Source organism: Pelecanus crispus, chromosome 2 (genome assembly GCF_030463565.1).
Source record: "Pelecanus crispus isolate bPelCri1 chromosome 2, bPelCri1.pri, whole genome shotgun sequence".
In the NCBI taxonomy this organism is placed as follows: domain Eukaryota; kingdom Metazoa; phylum Chordata; class Aves; order Pelecaniformes; family Pelecanidae; genus Pelecanus; species Pelecanus crispus.
In genome coordinates, this window is record NC_134644.1 from 52,418,554 (window position 1) to 52,433,726 (window position 15,173).

General features: G+C 36.9%; 1 protein-coding gene across 3 annotated transcripts in view; it reads left to right on the forward strand.

The window, feature by feature from the left end:
* The window catches only part of PDCD6IP (programmed cell death 6 interacting protein), a 34,190-nt gene extending 19,923 nt beyond the window's left edge, over positions 1–14,267 (forward strand). For 2 of the 3 annotated variants that reach the window (XM_075704685.1, XM_075704686.1), the window contains exons 8-18: positions 2,087–2,309; positions 3,080–3,203; positions 3,918–4,095; positions 4,480–4,591; positions 5,381–5,550; positions 6,319–6,567; positions 7,947–8,081; positions 8,976–9,070; positions 11,490–11,622; positions 11,992–12,215; positions 13,081–14,267. In XM_075704685.1, the coding sequence (XP_075560800.1) occupies positions 2,087–2,309; positions 3,080–3,203; positions 3,918–4,095; positions 4,480–4,591; positions 5,381–5,550; positions 6,319–6,567; positions 7,947–8,081; positions 8,976–9,070; positions 11,490–11,622; positions 11,992–12,215; positions 13,081–13,249 (1,812 nt within the window). In that variant the 3' untranslated portion in view covers positions 13,250–14,267. The remainder of the gene's footprint in view (positions 1–2,086; positions 2,310–3,079; positions 3,204–3,917; positions 4,096–4,479; positions 4,592–5,380; positions 5,551–6,318; positions 6,568–7,946; positions 8,082–8,975; positions 9,071–11,489; positions 11,623–11,991; positions 12,216–13,080) is intronic. The other variant, XM_075704688.1, reaches the window with a different exon arrangement.
* Positions 14,268–15,173: the final 906 nt, after the last annotated feature.

The window sequence follows — 15,173 nt, forward strand, 5'->3', positions numbered from 1 at the left end:
TGGACAGTTGTATTTTACTCTTAATAATTTTTTGCCTCTGTATCTGGTTTCTAGGGGGACTCAGATCTTGTAAAGAGTAAGGTCTTCTCATGTTTTAAGTACAGTAGGGAAAAAATGGCTAAAAATAACTACTTTCTTCAAGTCCTTTGGTCCTCAAGGCGGGGGGGGGGGGACCCCCAACCCAGCTGCTTCAACTGACTTTGTAGAATCCGTGTGCAATATCTATTTATTGATATGCAGGAGAGTTGAGAGACTCTCAAGACATACAACTATCATGTTGACATTTTGAAAGTTACCATTATGCATTTATTGACTTGGTGTGGGATGGAGCTTGAAACTTTTTTTTGTATGCTTGCATGACAATGAAGTGCCTGTATGAACTTTATGAACTTCTAATACCAAGTTGTTATATTATGACTACATTATTAGGTGATAGATGAAGGTGTATCTGTTGTTTATTCTTGAGTTTCAAGCCTGCATAGCAGAACTCCTTTTTCTAGGACTCTACTGCAATAGAATATTAATGTCTCTTTTTTTTTTTTTTTTTTTTTTTTTTTTTGTGCTCTTGCCCTTGACAGGTCTGGCTATATCAAATTTACTATCATTGTTAGTTGTATAGTAAATTAGCTTATGTCCATGATTTTTCTTTATGTTGTGTTACAGGAAGTATCCCTTCATGCTAAGTAGTTAAAGTGTGTGGGCTGGTTGTGGGGTTCCCCACCCCCCCACCCTGTAAAGCCTGAGGGAAAATACTCCATTATTACTTATTTTAGCATGGCTTCATGAACAGCATGTAGTCAGAAGTTAAAATCCTGCATCATCTTATTTAATACATTTAGTAAGATGAAACTTAAATCCTGTTCTGCATAGTTATTAAAATACTGCTTGCATAATTAATCTAAATTAGAGGTTTAGTATAATTTTTGATGAGTTTTTGAAAAATCCAGTTGCTATAAAGTATTACTCTATTTTTATTACCCTTTTTAAAAGCTAGAACAAAGATACATTAAACTGGGTGAGGGGGAAGATTAGTGTAAACTCTTGCTAATTAAAGTATATATGCACACCTGTGTTTCTTCTCCTCTCATTTTCTGTTTCTGGAAAATGCTAGTTAGACTGTATTACTGTATCAAACCAAAACTACTGTTGTGTGATTTATGGCACAATGGGAAGTGGCAAAAAAATCTCTGCAAATTTCAAATATATTTCACTTCTAATGTAGCTCAGGTTCCACTTCACAATCCCAAGAAGTTTGAGTTGTTGTGAGTTTATGTAAACCTCGACTGGCATTGCTTCTTGAGTATTTTGGTTTACACATTCATAACACAAATGTGATCAGGATTGAACAGATACAATCAAAGGACAATGTTTTGTCTTGCATCTCTCCTGCAGTAAAGTGGATATAGGAAAACCAGATACCTCGGGGTTGCATCTAGGCTGAGCAGACAGAAGTGAAGAGACAGCAGACCTTGTTATTTTATTTTAATTTGCAGTAGGGTTCTGGCATAATTTCTGTAGCTTCGCAGCTCAAGGTTAGATGGGTGTTAGTGGCTGATGTGAAAAGCAGGGCTTTGGCCTCTGCCTTCATGAATGTGAGGCAAGTTTGAGAAACGGTTTGCAGTACCTGCAGAAGAAAGCTGTGGGGTTCATGAAACAACATGAAAATGACATGGTGGCAATTTTTTGTGTGTGTGTGAATGGGTGTTTGAAGTGTTAATTGCCTCTAACTCATGATCACTTCTTTTTCATTTTGGGTAGTCATAGTGAGACTCTCCTATGCTTGCTGCAGGGGGGTTGGGCTAGATGATCTCTCAAGGTCCCTTCCAACCCAAAGCATTCTATGATTCTTGTGAGATATTAACTTGGTTACTCTTTTTTAATTATTTTAATGAGTAAGATCTCCTTTTTCCTTTTTGATACATAAAAGAGGGGAGAATATTTTCTTAAGGAAATAATAATAATATTGATCGTATGCATTGGCAGTAGTTACTTGGCTAACTGGGAAGCTCATCTGTTTTCCTAAGTATATATGAAAGGCAGAAAGAAAAGTTATTTTAATGTTAACTGTATTTTTATTTTTCTTTAGCATGCAGCAGACTTGGTGAAAACAGTGGCATCTCGTTATGATGAATATATAAATGTTAAAGATCTGGTTGACAAAATCAACCGTGCACTTACAGCTGCCAAAAAAGACAATGACTTCATTTACCATGACCGTGTTCCTGACCTGAAGGATTTGGAGTCCATTGGAAAAGCCAGTCTCGTGAAGTCTACTCCAGTTGTTGTTCCCCTCAGTCAGAAATTCACTGGTAAGTGAAGTGTGTGGAGTGCACACGGTAATTGTTACCTTGTGAAACACATGATGACCAAAGTTCATTTGTACTGTGAAAACGTAAACGTTTACTTTTGAATTGTATTGAGTGTAGAGCAGTGTTTTTGAAAGTGCCATATGTCTTTTCCAGTTTGTTCTCAATGATAAAAAGTATTGGAGGAGTAAACCACAGGTTGAAAATCATTATCTGCAATGTGCCCTGCTCTTAAAGATTTTCTCAGATTTTCTCAGCAACTGTATTTTCTATATTCAGCCGACCTTTTTAATTTCAGAAGGAACACTAATGTAAGGGAAGAGTATCAAATTGTACAATCTTAACTAACCTAGTTGCTGGCCTTCCATAAAGCTGAAAAGTTTCAGTTTGTTGGCTATGCAGGGGAGTTCTGAAAAATGATCCTCTCTTCCCTTTCGCATTTTCTTCCTTTTAAAGAAGCAACATTAGAAATGAAGCCTTAAGGAAAACCTGATTTGTAATCCTACAATTGTTTTAAATATAATGCCTTTAAATTGTTTCTAACTCGATTTAGTCTTAGAAACTGAAATCTAATCTAAAAACATGTAGAAGTAGGGGTGTTTGTTGTTGGTTGTGGGGGTTTTTATTAAGGACATGTTGGGGAGTGGGGGAGAGTATCTTCAACTATTTAGATCAGTCTCTGTAGTACAACCTGTACAAAAGAGCTATGAAGATGTTTGTGTCCTTTTACCTTCACAGTGCAACTTGAGTAATTTATACTACTTTAATTGCAGACCTGTTTGAGAAGATGGTTCCACTGCAAGTTCAGCAATCTGTGAGTGTTTATAACCAGAGAAAGGCAGATCTAGTAAACAGGGTAATAGCCCAGATGAGAGAAGCCACAAATCTGGCAAATGGGTAAGTATGGCTTCTTGTTAAATTTCTCAAGAGGAGTTATGGAACAGCCTATAAACTCTGGTTGTCTTGCAGCCTGCAGACATCCTGATTACAGCAGTGTTGGTTTTTTTACTGTATGGTAGGCTGGCTTAAGCCATAGCAGGAGTATTTAAAACTACTTTTCTGCAGATGTTAAGACTGAAGGCATATTAAGAACAAATAGTATTTAATTTTCTTCAATCTTTCCTCATTTTCTAGGAGTCTGACACTTGCTCAGAAAAAGTTCCAGTACCATTAATCCAGAAGGATTTTCACATTCCAATGGTCAGCTTGATTGTACCAGTGACTCAATATATGATATTCCCCCCCCCCTAATTTTATTCTTTAAAATAAATAATAAAAAAAAATTATATCAAGCTGAAAGATAGGAATGTAACTCAAGGCAGTTGGTTTTTTATCTACCAGGTAGTTACTGCTGAAAAAGTTTGCCAAATTTTGTAAGTGTGAAAAGACTAGGATTTGTTTAGCTTTTTAAAAGCTTTCAACTGTATTTTTGGTGAGGTGTAGGCTAGGAGTAAGTTTAGAGTTGTCAGTTTGAAATTTCTGTCCAGGAGTATGTTATACTCTGTTTCCGTTATAATTGACTGTGAGATTGTTTGGATAGCAGTGTTATTTACAGGATAAAACCATCTAATACTACAAATAAGTTGCTGTTTAACATGTTGACTTTTTCAGTGTGTTGGCTTCCCTCAATCTTCCTGCTGCTATTGAAGATGTGTCTGGTGACACTGTTCCCCAGTCTATTTTGAACAAGTCTAAGTCTGTGATTGAACAGGGAGGAATTCAGACTGTTGATCAGCTGATCAAAGATCTGCCTGAACTGCTACAAAGGAACAAGGAAATTTTAGATGAAGTAAGCTCAGCAACTGCTAACACTAAAACATTTTTAAAAAAACACCACCACTGAACAACTACTCTTTAAATGGCAATAGAAGAAGTGCATGTTTATCCAAAATGCTTGTGACTTTAAATAGCACTTTAAAAATATGCCCTGTAAGTGTTTAGTCCATACAAAAACTGTGCTGTCACATGTGGATGTTCCCTTACCAAGTATTTTGTCTTTAAAATTGTTGGGGGGGAAGCATTTTGAAGAAATTTGGGGCCTGTTTTTTATTTGTCAAATTAAATTTGTAAAGGATGTATAAGTATTCTTTATATTTTCTACACTAGCTGTAAATTTTGTAGCTATTTTGTGTTTAGAACGGCTTATAATGCACGTAACATTTTACTCTGGTAGTCACTAAGACTATTAGATGAAGAAGAAACCACAGACAATGACCTCCGAACAAAGTTCAAAGAACGCTGGCAGAGAACACCATCCAACGAACTCTATAAGCCTTTAAGGGCAGGTAAAGTTCACATTTCATGCTTTGGATTCTGGGGATGCTCTAAAAATGTCCATTCTCATTGCATAAATTAAAGTAGTTTTTAACGCTCTGATAATTGTCTTTAAAGATACAAATTTTGGTTTAGGAGAGATTATGCTAAAAATATCCTTATTGCAATCTGCACCATTATTTGGAGTTGAGAGAATTTGCTGCTGCTTTTGCACCCCAGAAGTGCACATGCGTGCTAAAGTTTCAGAAAGCATATGTAATGAAAAATGGCTGCCCTCCTAAGAATCTGGTTGCAATTACCTCTTAAATACTTTAGTCTGTTTTTCTTTGTATATTAACATCTTTTTTTGTGTTTCCCATCAAGGTGTTTTCTCTTTGATTTGGTGTTTTGTTCTCGTTTTTTTTCCTGAGCAGTTAGTCAAACTACTTAGGCCCATCACTACAGCATATTTTTCTGTGTGCTTAATATGTATTGTTTTGAAACTTAACAAGGGACTAATACCACTGCCTTAGTTTGGCAAAGTTACAGGGGTTTAAATCTGGGGAGTAGCTCATACCAGTGTTTATTCATATACTTTTGTATGCTTCTCTGGAGAATTAGTATAGGTGCCCAGTTTATGCTATATTTTAAACATAACTTGGAAGCTTAAGTTTTATTTTATAAGTCTTAATAACGTCATGATGTGCAAGCTTATAAAAATGTATGAAGACTTGTCGAAAAGCAGGAAAACTGTTCTGGTGCAAGATTTGGGTGAAAGTTTTGAAATTATTTCAATAGCCTTTTTTTCCTCTCACCACCAGAGGGAGCCAATTACCATAATATTTTGAATAAAGCTGTGCAAGCAGATGGCCAAGTTAAAGAGCGCTATCAGTCTCACCGGGATACGATTGCACTTCTGTGTAAGCCAGAGTCAGAACTCAACGCAGCCATTCCTTCTGCCAACCCGGCAAAAACATTACAAGGAAGTGAGGTAAAGCATTGAAATTAGTCTTTATTTTGAATAGATGTGCTATTAGTCTAACAAAGTAAACTTACATGAATTGGTGTGGAAGCTGATCCTTAGCTGCTCTTGTTTCTGTCACAATTGATACAGGAGGTAACTAACATTTGGAAAATAAGTTGTCTTTTTGTTTAAAATCTGCTTGAGTATATTTTGTTACACTTAGTGTGAGCAAGTTCAATTGCCATGGACAGCAAGACTGGTTGACTATTATAAAAAGAGCAATCCTTGATGAATATTTTTTTTGTAGGGTGGTGGGGTGTAGTGCTCAGGTTCTTTGGGCAATTAGGCAACGTGAAAGACATGGCCTAGTATTTTGAAGTATTAGGCAATTACACCAACTTGCTTTCCAAGAAAGTCATGGATCATCTATAGCAATATGATTATTTTTCTCATAGGAGTGATTTGAAGTCAGTGTCTTTGACTGCCATTTTTAGAATATCCTATTGGAAGGTATCTGATCAGTTTTAAAAAAAAATAGATTTAAAAATCTTTGTAGTGATTCAGTGTTATTAGTGGAAGCAAAGCTTTAGAGGAGAATATAGCTTGAGAAGCGCTTGAAGATCTTTGTTTCGTTGCATTCTGTCCTGGTTTGTCATCTTAAACACATATAAACAACTACTGATGCAGTAGTGTTGCCAGCATCAGAGAGGAGTGTAAGATGGAAACAAGTAATAGAGTATACTTCTGCAATAATTCCTCTAAACATGCTAACTTCCAACAATTTTTATTGCCTAGGTTGTTAATGTCTTAAGAACTTTGCTGGCCAATCTGGATGAAGTTAAGAAGGAGAGAGAACAACTGGAAAATGACCTGAAATCTGTAAATTTTGATATGACAAGCAAATTCCTGACTGCACTTGCACAGGATGGTGCTATAAATGAGGAGGCTATCTCTGTGTCCGAGTTGGACAGAATTTATGGAAGTTACACACAGAAAGTGCAAGAGTCCCTAAAAAAGCAGGAAGAACTTCTCAAAAACATTCAGGTACAACACCTTGTATGTCTTCCTTCCCCTTAAACTAAAGAGCAATGGTTCCTCTACTTCTGTAGTGCTTTAGAAATCTCACTTTGCTTTCTACTCTGTTTTGCTTGTTACTCTGTCACAGGCCAGCTGATACTCCTTTACTCCTCTGATCAGTGAAAAATACAGGGGAATTTTTTTTTGTGTGTTCACTGGAAAGAAATGTGACTTTTTAGCATACTCTCCCAGAGCTCCAGTGTAAATTCTGTTGGACCTTTTCTTGGCCCAATTCTGCAGATGGCTTTGCCCTTGAAAGAAGCTTAGCTGGTGTGTTACAAAGTTTTTGGTTTTGTTTTGGTTTTTCTCCCTCATCCCATCGTAATACTTCTTTCTGGGGTAACAGGAGACCTGTCCTTACTGTCGACTAGAAGACATTTTGGGTCTCTGAAGTACATTTTGGTTTATTCTTAATTGCTATTTACAATGTGTTTGAGTTCCAGCATGTGCAAAGCTCATCAAAGTAAAACTTAATGAGAATTTCCCAAAGTTGATTTATAAATTCAACCTTAATTTGTCAGTAACACTAGAGACGGGTACCTGAAACATCTGTCAAAAGAGGAAGTTCTAGTGCTTGGGCAACTGACAATAGTGGCTTGAGTAATGATGGAGCCTATTTACGCACAAGATTACTTGCAACTTCTGACTGCAACTTGCATCTGCAAGAATAGATTTTTCCAAAAGGGAAAAAATTGTTTCTAAATGACCACATGGCCATGTTTGTCAAGGATTTTATATTCAGATATCTTTTAACATACATACTTTTAAAATCTTGATGGATATTACTTTGATGTTTCAATGTCCTGGAGTGCAAGTTTGGCTGCTTCTGGCAGCTGAAGTAGTCTTTTTAAGTTTGCTTGTTTGTCTGTTTTCCGAAAAGAAATGAGATGTAGGTGATCCTTCTGTCAGTTTTCTACTTCCCTGTCCTTTTTAATAGCTTGCCAATGTCAACCAAATTTGAGGTAGTGCTTCTTAAAAATACTTTCAGTATACTTTTATGAATATCAATAGAGGGTAGTACAGGAGAGAGCCTAATTAGTATAGCCTCTGAAAGAGAGTCTGCAGTATGAACTTGAGAATTTGCTGAAGGCAGCCCACAACAGAACAGATAATTAGCTGATACCTACTGCCAGTGAGTTAATATATGTATAGTTCTGAAATAGCCACTGCACTTGGCAGATAGCACGCATTGGGAAGTATAGTGTGTGGCTGGAAGGTGAGGGAAGGCAGGTATTGGGAAAAGGGTATAGAAGCAATGAGTAAGAGGGAAAACCAAAAGATACAGAATCTGACATGGACCTAGGTTGCGTTATTTTCACTGTTTATTTTTTTTCCCTTCTTTTAAGAATGCACATCAGGAATTTTCAAAGATGAAACAATCAAACAATGAATCTAATTTAAGAGAAGAAGTTTTGAAGAACTTGGCTGTAGCAAATGACAACTTCGTGGAACTTGTAGCCAATTTAAAAGAAGGCACAAAGGTATGGTAATGCTTAAGGGATTGGAAGAACTTTTTTTTTTTTTTAACACAATGAGACGTGAATCAAAAATCATAATAAACTGGCATGCTAGATGAGAGGTACCTTTTTGAGGATTTTACTACTGAAGTGGGGACAGTGAGTTGCTCAAATCTTGATTGTTCAGACAGCTGTGAAATGCTTCTTTTGTTCCTATCTGAAAAGTAAGCTTTTCTGAGCATTGCTTTATATTAAGATAGGAAAAGTTGTTAATTACAGCTGAGTAACTGATGCTGAAGTACCCACATGAGCCATTTTATCTGAAGAATTCTTTCGTCTGTTCTCCCATGGTATTTAATCACTTTATAAACCACAAATTTGATATACTGCTACTGCATACATGAGGAGAGATGAGGAAGGCTTTATTTAGCTTGCTTTTTTTTGATTTGGGCTTCTGGAAGGTGTCTTACTGCTTCTGTATGAAGTACTTTTTGCTAGCTTATTGATAGCTCACTAGAGGGGGAAAAAGGAAACTCTGAAGTATCTATATAAATTAAATGCACGGAACGGACTGAAGGCAATAAAATTAAAAAAGACAAAAACATTAATCACCAGAAGTGATCTAGTTTTGTTCTGGTTTTAATACATTTTCTAGTTGTTTTAAACTATTTATATTTACACACACACACATATATATTAAAAAAATTCTGTGGTATTACAGGGATGGACAACAGCTAACTAATATTTGGTTTTGAAAAGCAGAATAAAATGCACTAGCAAACTTTACTGGAATGGCAGGTTCTGAGCACTGTAATAATATAATGCCTGTAACTGGATCAATATGTAGAAATATGCAGAAATTTGCTAGTACAGAGTCTGAAAGTATTGATTGAGCATGTTTGTTTTTTTTCTCACTAGTTTTACAATGAGCTAACAGAAATCCTGCTGAAATTCCAAAATAAATGCAGTGACATTGTATTTGCTCGCAAGACTGAGAGAGATGAACTGCTCAAGTAAGATTTCAATATTTTGTTTAAGTGTTGTAGAAATAGCGAAGTATTTATCAGAAGTTAGTCTTTGAGGACATGTTTATTATGGTTATTGATGAAATAAGAAAGGGAAAATTAGATATGTTAAGAGTATTGCCTCTTCTTTGCCTTAATAGTAACCCCACTCTACCCTCCCCTGAAAAAAGAGGAAAGTGATAGGAGAAATAAATACAAAAATCTACTTTGAAGTCTGCTCTGCTGTTCCTCTACACAGTTCAGAATGAATCTGTTTTATCATGATTTCACTCTCAGTTCTTTTTGGCATGTATCTGTTAATAATTTTTTTTTATTCTTTCCTTTAATGAACTTCTGATTTCTGCACCTTGCTTCTGCTGTCATTTTGGCTTGAGAAATTAGATAAATGCTTCAGCATATGATTGCCTTCCATGTACCCAGTGTGGTGGGAGGAAGAACGTTGGTATTCTGCCTCTGCTCCGTAGTCTGATATTTTATCATTGTTTAGATATGTTAGTTAAGTTAATTCTTAGTAACTATATGCTACCACTTCCACCTCTTTTCCACTTCCTGCATTCATGCAATTTGGAAGCTGTAGGCTGCCGAACTGAGGCTTAGGTCTGAATAACTCACATCTCTAATATATTAACTGCAGTGTTAAAGCTGTAGGTTTAGTGTTGATATAATATTCAGCTGAATCTTGCCATGGTATCTTTTACTGCCTCGCGTTAACTGTTCACTGACATGAAACCTTGTCAAGGTTAGGGGCAATGATCAGATTTGGGATATTTGTAGTATATGTCTACAAAATGTATTTCTCTGTATGCCACACCAAACCCACAGTTTGACTGAAGAAAATGTGTGTTTTACCCCTTCCCCCTGCTCCTCCCCCCTACCAAAATATTGACTAGGGGCTGCATCTTCACTTAGTGAAAATAAATCTGTTTAGATGGTTTCTCATTTAGAACTAGAGAGATTTTTTTCCCCACATAATGATTGCCCATTGGACAATCAGTTTTGAATAGTGTTTTAAGCTTCACATTCAATGTCTTTGGTCACTTTGTGGTCAAAATATAATTCACTCTAAATGGTACCACTGTTCTGTAAGCCATCGGTCTTTGCAGCATACTTTTAAGAAGGAAAGTGTTACTTCTATCCCTTATGTCATCTTCTAAGATGTTAAGTTTTGGTTTTGTTATTTTAAGTATAATACAGTAGTGTGGAATAGTTACCCCACTATCTGTAACAAGCAGTTTGAGATACACATATGCATATGTAACAGAGCATCAAGACAGTATTTCCAGCTTTTTCTCTGTCGTTCCTTTTTACTGCAGGGTAACTCCAAGGACAGTTTCTTGGAGTTTTTGTTTCAGTCTTGTTTTTTCTACCAAGTTTCTACAAAAGTTGCCAGTTTTGTTCTCCTTTGGAGCTCACCTTTGCATGCTATGTAATAGGAGCCTGTAGTTTGTTGCTAACTAGACTGTATACCTTTGTCTCCTTTGTCTTCTGTTTCAGAATGCCAGCTATCAAGTTCTAGCAGTTACATATTGCTCACCTATCATTTTTATGCAAAATTGCTTGAAACTTCAAATGCTTCCTAAAGTCTCTCTGAAGAAATCTGCCCAATCTCAAATATTGAGGTTTTGCATTAGGAAATGCACTACATTTCCCTGAATATGTAACTTAGAACTGCTTTCTTGGAGTTTTCATGACAAGCTGACTGTAAAATTATGCTGTTCAATGGCAGCTTGTAGCACAACATGACACCAAAGCCTCCTTGTATCTTAACCAAGAGTCGTTCTAACAGTAGAGGTAGCAGAATAGAGAACTTGAAAGCTCATGTGCTGAGCCATTCAGATTTTTGCCAGTGTTTTTTTGATAGTTATGCTTACCCAGATATAAATGATATTGCAGACTATCTAGTGGACTTTTTTTTTTTAACAGTTAGTAGATGTATGGTATTTGCATGTAATATTATTTAATTTAGGGCAATCTACAAGCAATACAACATTGCTTTTCTTCTGTATTTGAGTTACGTGTCAAAATTACTGAAATTTACTTTTATCCTTTTCCATAGCCTTGAGGTTTCCGTAGGTTCTCAGGAAAGCTTCCAAGTTGCTAAATGTTCTGACTCTTCTATAATTTCTGATCTGAAAGCTTTTGGCTAAATCAGTGATCTAAATCCAGTATTGAGTTGGAACATAAAGACGTTATTAGAAAATAAATGTAACAGTTAATCAGAGGATTGGCTAGAGGATTGTTTCTGTGGAAGTGATTTGGATTCCAAATCTAGTTTGAGCTAGCTCAACGATCATGCTTTAAATACTAGATTTACTCTGTTGCATCTTTTTAGCTTAGCTTGCTGAAGTGTATAACAAACAATTCACTTTTAAACTAAGCTGTATGTTTGCTTGTTTGTTTTTAACAGAGATTTGCAGCAAAGCATTGCTAGGGAGCCCAGTGCTCCCTCTATTCCTCTGCCTACATATCAGACCACATCAGCTGGAGGAACTAAGCCTGCTACATCGTCGACTCCTACTCCGGCACCCAGAACCATGGTGGTAAATACATGCTATGGAACTAGTGGGTTGAAAATAGAAGGTCCATACTTTGGAACTCCAAACTGATCTGTAATTTGTCTATATTGCTCCTTAATGTATTGGTGTATTTGGAAATGTGTTGAAGTGAAATAGAGCGCAAAGTCTAAAGACCTTGCAGAGAGGTGTATTATGTACTATTGGTGTTCATAACTTATAGATTTGAAATGGAAAGCTTACTGCTTTTTAGATGCTTTCCATTATTATCTGTATAGAGTAAATATAGAATGTCTGTTTAAAACGAAAATAAAAATGAACAAATCGTATAACCATAGCTTTTGATTCCAAGACTTCCAGGAAGAAGCTCCAGCTTAATTCACTTTCTCTTTTTAGGGCACTAAACCACAGCCACCAGCACGGCCACCACCACCAGTGATTTCTGCAGCAAGCAGTTCCTCTTCTGCATCAGCACCCTCTGGAACTGCTGCAGCTCCTGCTGCAGCTCCTGCTCCTGCTCCTGCTCCTGCTCCTACTCCAGGAGCCAGTGCACCTGCAGCAAGCACTGCACCTTCACAGGCACAGGGACCTCCTTACCCAACTTATCCAGGTTACCCAGGGTAAGCTATGGGAGTACTGAAGCAGTTCTTTGTTATCCTGTTGTGTAAAAGCACTTGTTTGTTGCATGTGACATTTTAAAATCGGTTCTTGTTATAATTGAAGATGTGTTTAGTGTTTGAGGCAAGAGGTTTGGGTGTGTATGGGTTTTTTGGGGGTTGGGTTGCGGTTGGGTTGGGTTTTTTTGGTGGTGTGGTGTTTTTTTGTGGCTTGTTTGGTTTTTTTTAGTTTTAATCATGTAATTCTTGTTGGAATCATTTGCTGGTACCATTTGTGGGGGGTTTATTTTAGGGTTTTGTAGTTTGGCTTTTTTAAAGGAGAAGGGAGATAGGACTGCAGTTCCTTAACTGTGGTTTGTGGACTGTTGCCAGCCCTTGCATAATCAGTTGGTGTTGTTTATCTCAAAAGTGTTGGCATACCTCATTTTTGCAATCTTGGTATTTTGCTAAAGATGATGAAAAATACAGAAAAAGTTCCAGTTGAGTAGTGTGCTTTCTTCTGATGCTTCTTTCCATCTTTCTGGAGTCATCATGAGGAATTGAAGGCAGCTGCTCTCTCCATCAGTAGCAGGCTCAGCAAATGTTAAAATATGTACAATGATATTAAACATAAGAGAATAGATTTAGATCAGTTCTTGTTCCAGCAAGTTGCCTTTACTCCACCTTCTGTCTGCATTTCTGTTGCATGCGGTATAATTTTTTTCATGTTTGATCCTTGAAAGTTACCACACTTTCTGCTACACAAAAAGGAAAATGAAAGCATTTATGGTGATTGCATGTCTTTTTGTATCTATTAATGAGCTGTTATTTGCAAATTAACATCATCAGTGTTTTACAACTAAAGTATGCTTCCCCCCCCGCCCCACAGGTATTGCCAGATGCCGATGCCAATGGGCTATAATCCATATATGTATGGTCAGTATAATCTGCCATATGCACCCTCACCTGTGTATCAAAACCCTGGACAAGCACCATATCCGGCACCTCAACAACCTGGATACCTTTTTCCTCAACAGCCTTATTACCCTCAGCAATAATATATCTGCAAAGAAGTTCTGCTTGTGAAAATTTGGAGAAATTGGCAATAAGCACACTAAAACTTTTAGCTTCAGTTAATGTACCATACTGAACTGTATGCAGTCTATAACTCCTGTTTATTGTTAACTGCTAAGAAATGTCTAGATCAGTCTTTGATTACACTAAACACTTTGAAAGGCCTGCTGCAGTGGTTTAGGCTGTAGACTAATGCAAGAATTAGAGCCTAATGCAGTGGTCGAAAACTGTACGCTATATGTTGGCTAGACCAAAATATTTCTTTGCAAAAATCTTCTAAGTAACAAGTGGGTTCAGATGAGAAAAATAAAGCAGTGTGTGCACTGGGTGTGATATATTTTATGGAACCATATAGCATTTCCTTCTATACTCTATTAGTTTGTATTTTTTTTGCGTTTAGTTAAAATACGCTATTTTGTCTAATAATCAAGGCCTTGTAAATCGTCAGTAAAAAATAAATTACTTAAGAGTGGTTTAAACACCTGGCATTCTCATTACCATAAAAATGTGTTTTGTGTGTCTGTAGATTCTTTCATTTGTCCCTTGACTTGCATAACAAAGGTAACTTCTGGAGTGTTTAGCGTTACAGCTGAACTTCCACCTCTTTTCCTTGATTCTGTATTTTTATGGCAGAATCTGTAATTAACCATTTAAATCTTGGTAGATGAAGTCTTGCAGGTAGAATTTTCCTGTGACTTTGAAGTGCATTGGATTAAAATATGTTCATTACTGTTTTAAAAGGATGGTTACTCTCTTCTCCAGAATGCTACTTAAAAGAAGGGAGATGAGGGTCCCCCTTACAGGACCAGTGACTGGTTCGTCTAACCCACGTTTTCCAAAGAAATGTTGATCAGAAATGTGTTATGGCTCAAAATAGGGCAACTGTTGATTGTTGGAGCTTTTCAGATTATGTTTTTAAATTACTGCTTTTTTCCCTTGAAAAAATCAATGTATTCCCTCAGGGAGCTTGTTATCAGTGGAGAAAGTTTTGTTTTGGTGTGGGTTTTTTTTGGGGGGGGGAGGGGGGAATATTACCTTGTAAATTAAAGCACATTGAATGTTTATTTTGGGATCCATCTTCTCAAGGGATTAATAACCTTGCACTACATTTTGCATTAGATAGTGAAGAATTTAAGTTTGTGGTTAATGGCCTCTACCAAATACTTGCTAACCATCTTTCAGTCTTTTTTTCCTTTTTTTTTTAAACATACTTGTCTAGTGAGGGACTCTGTTCCTTTAGCCCTTGACGTGAGTTACTTGGTTCTGTGGGACAGTTAATTTCCTGAGTGCTTCACACAAGATGTTCTGGCCTTACAGAATAGCTATCACAATACCTGTGTTAAATGTTACTGCTTTGTATTTCTATTTAAGTGCCTGATTAAAATATCGAGGTATATTTTAATGTAGGGGTTTAGAGGGTGCCAGTTATTGTAGCATCTGGGTGGAAACCTCACTGGATCTGGAATGCTCTTCCTCATACAGAAAGCAGCATACGTATCCATTCCTTCTGTCTCAAGTTCTTCTTGCTATGTGATCACTCCAATTACCTTGTGAAGACTACTTGTCTTAATACTCCCTGACCCCCATAGAAAATGCAGATCAAAAAGTAAAAATAAGCATTCCTTCTAGAACATGGGTATCTAATTCTACAAATTTACTAACCCTGTAGAAGCTCAGCGATGGGGAACAGGATGAAGGAAGGGAATACAGCACTGAAGATACAACTGTGCACGGGGGCAGGTGCTTTGCATTTCTTTATAAACATTGCTGAATGGGGTGGCATAGGAACCTCTCCAATGTTTTTTCCCCTGATGATAACATGTAAGAGGCGAGCAAAGACAATGAGAAAAAGCTAGGGAGATAACTGTTTGGAACCAACAATCAGAACCTGATTTTACTCTCTAACTG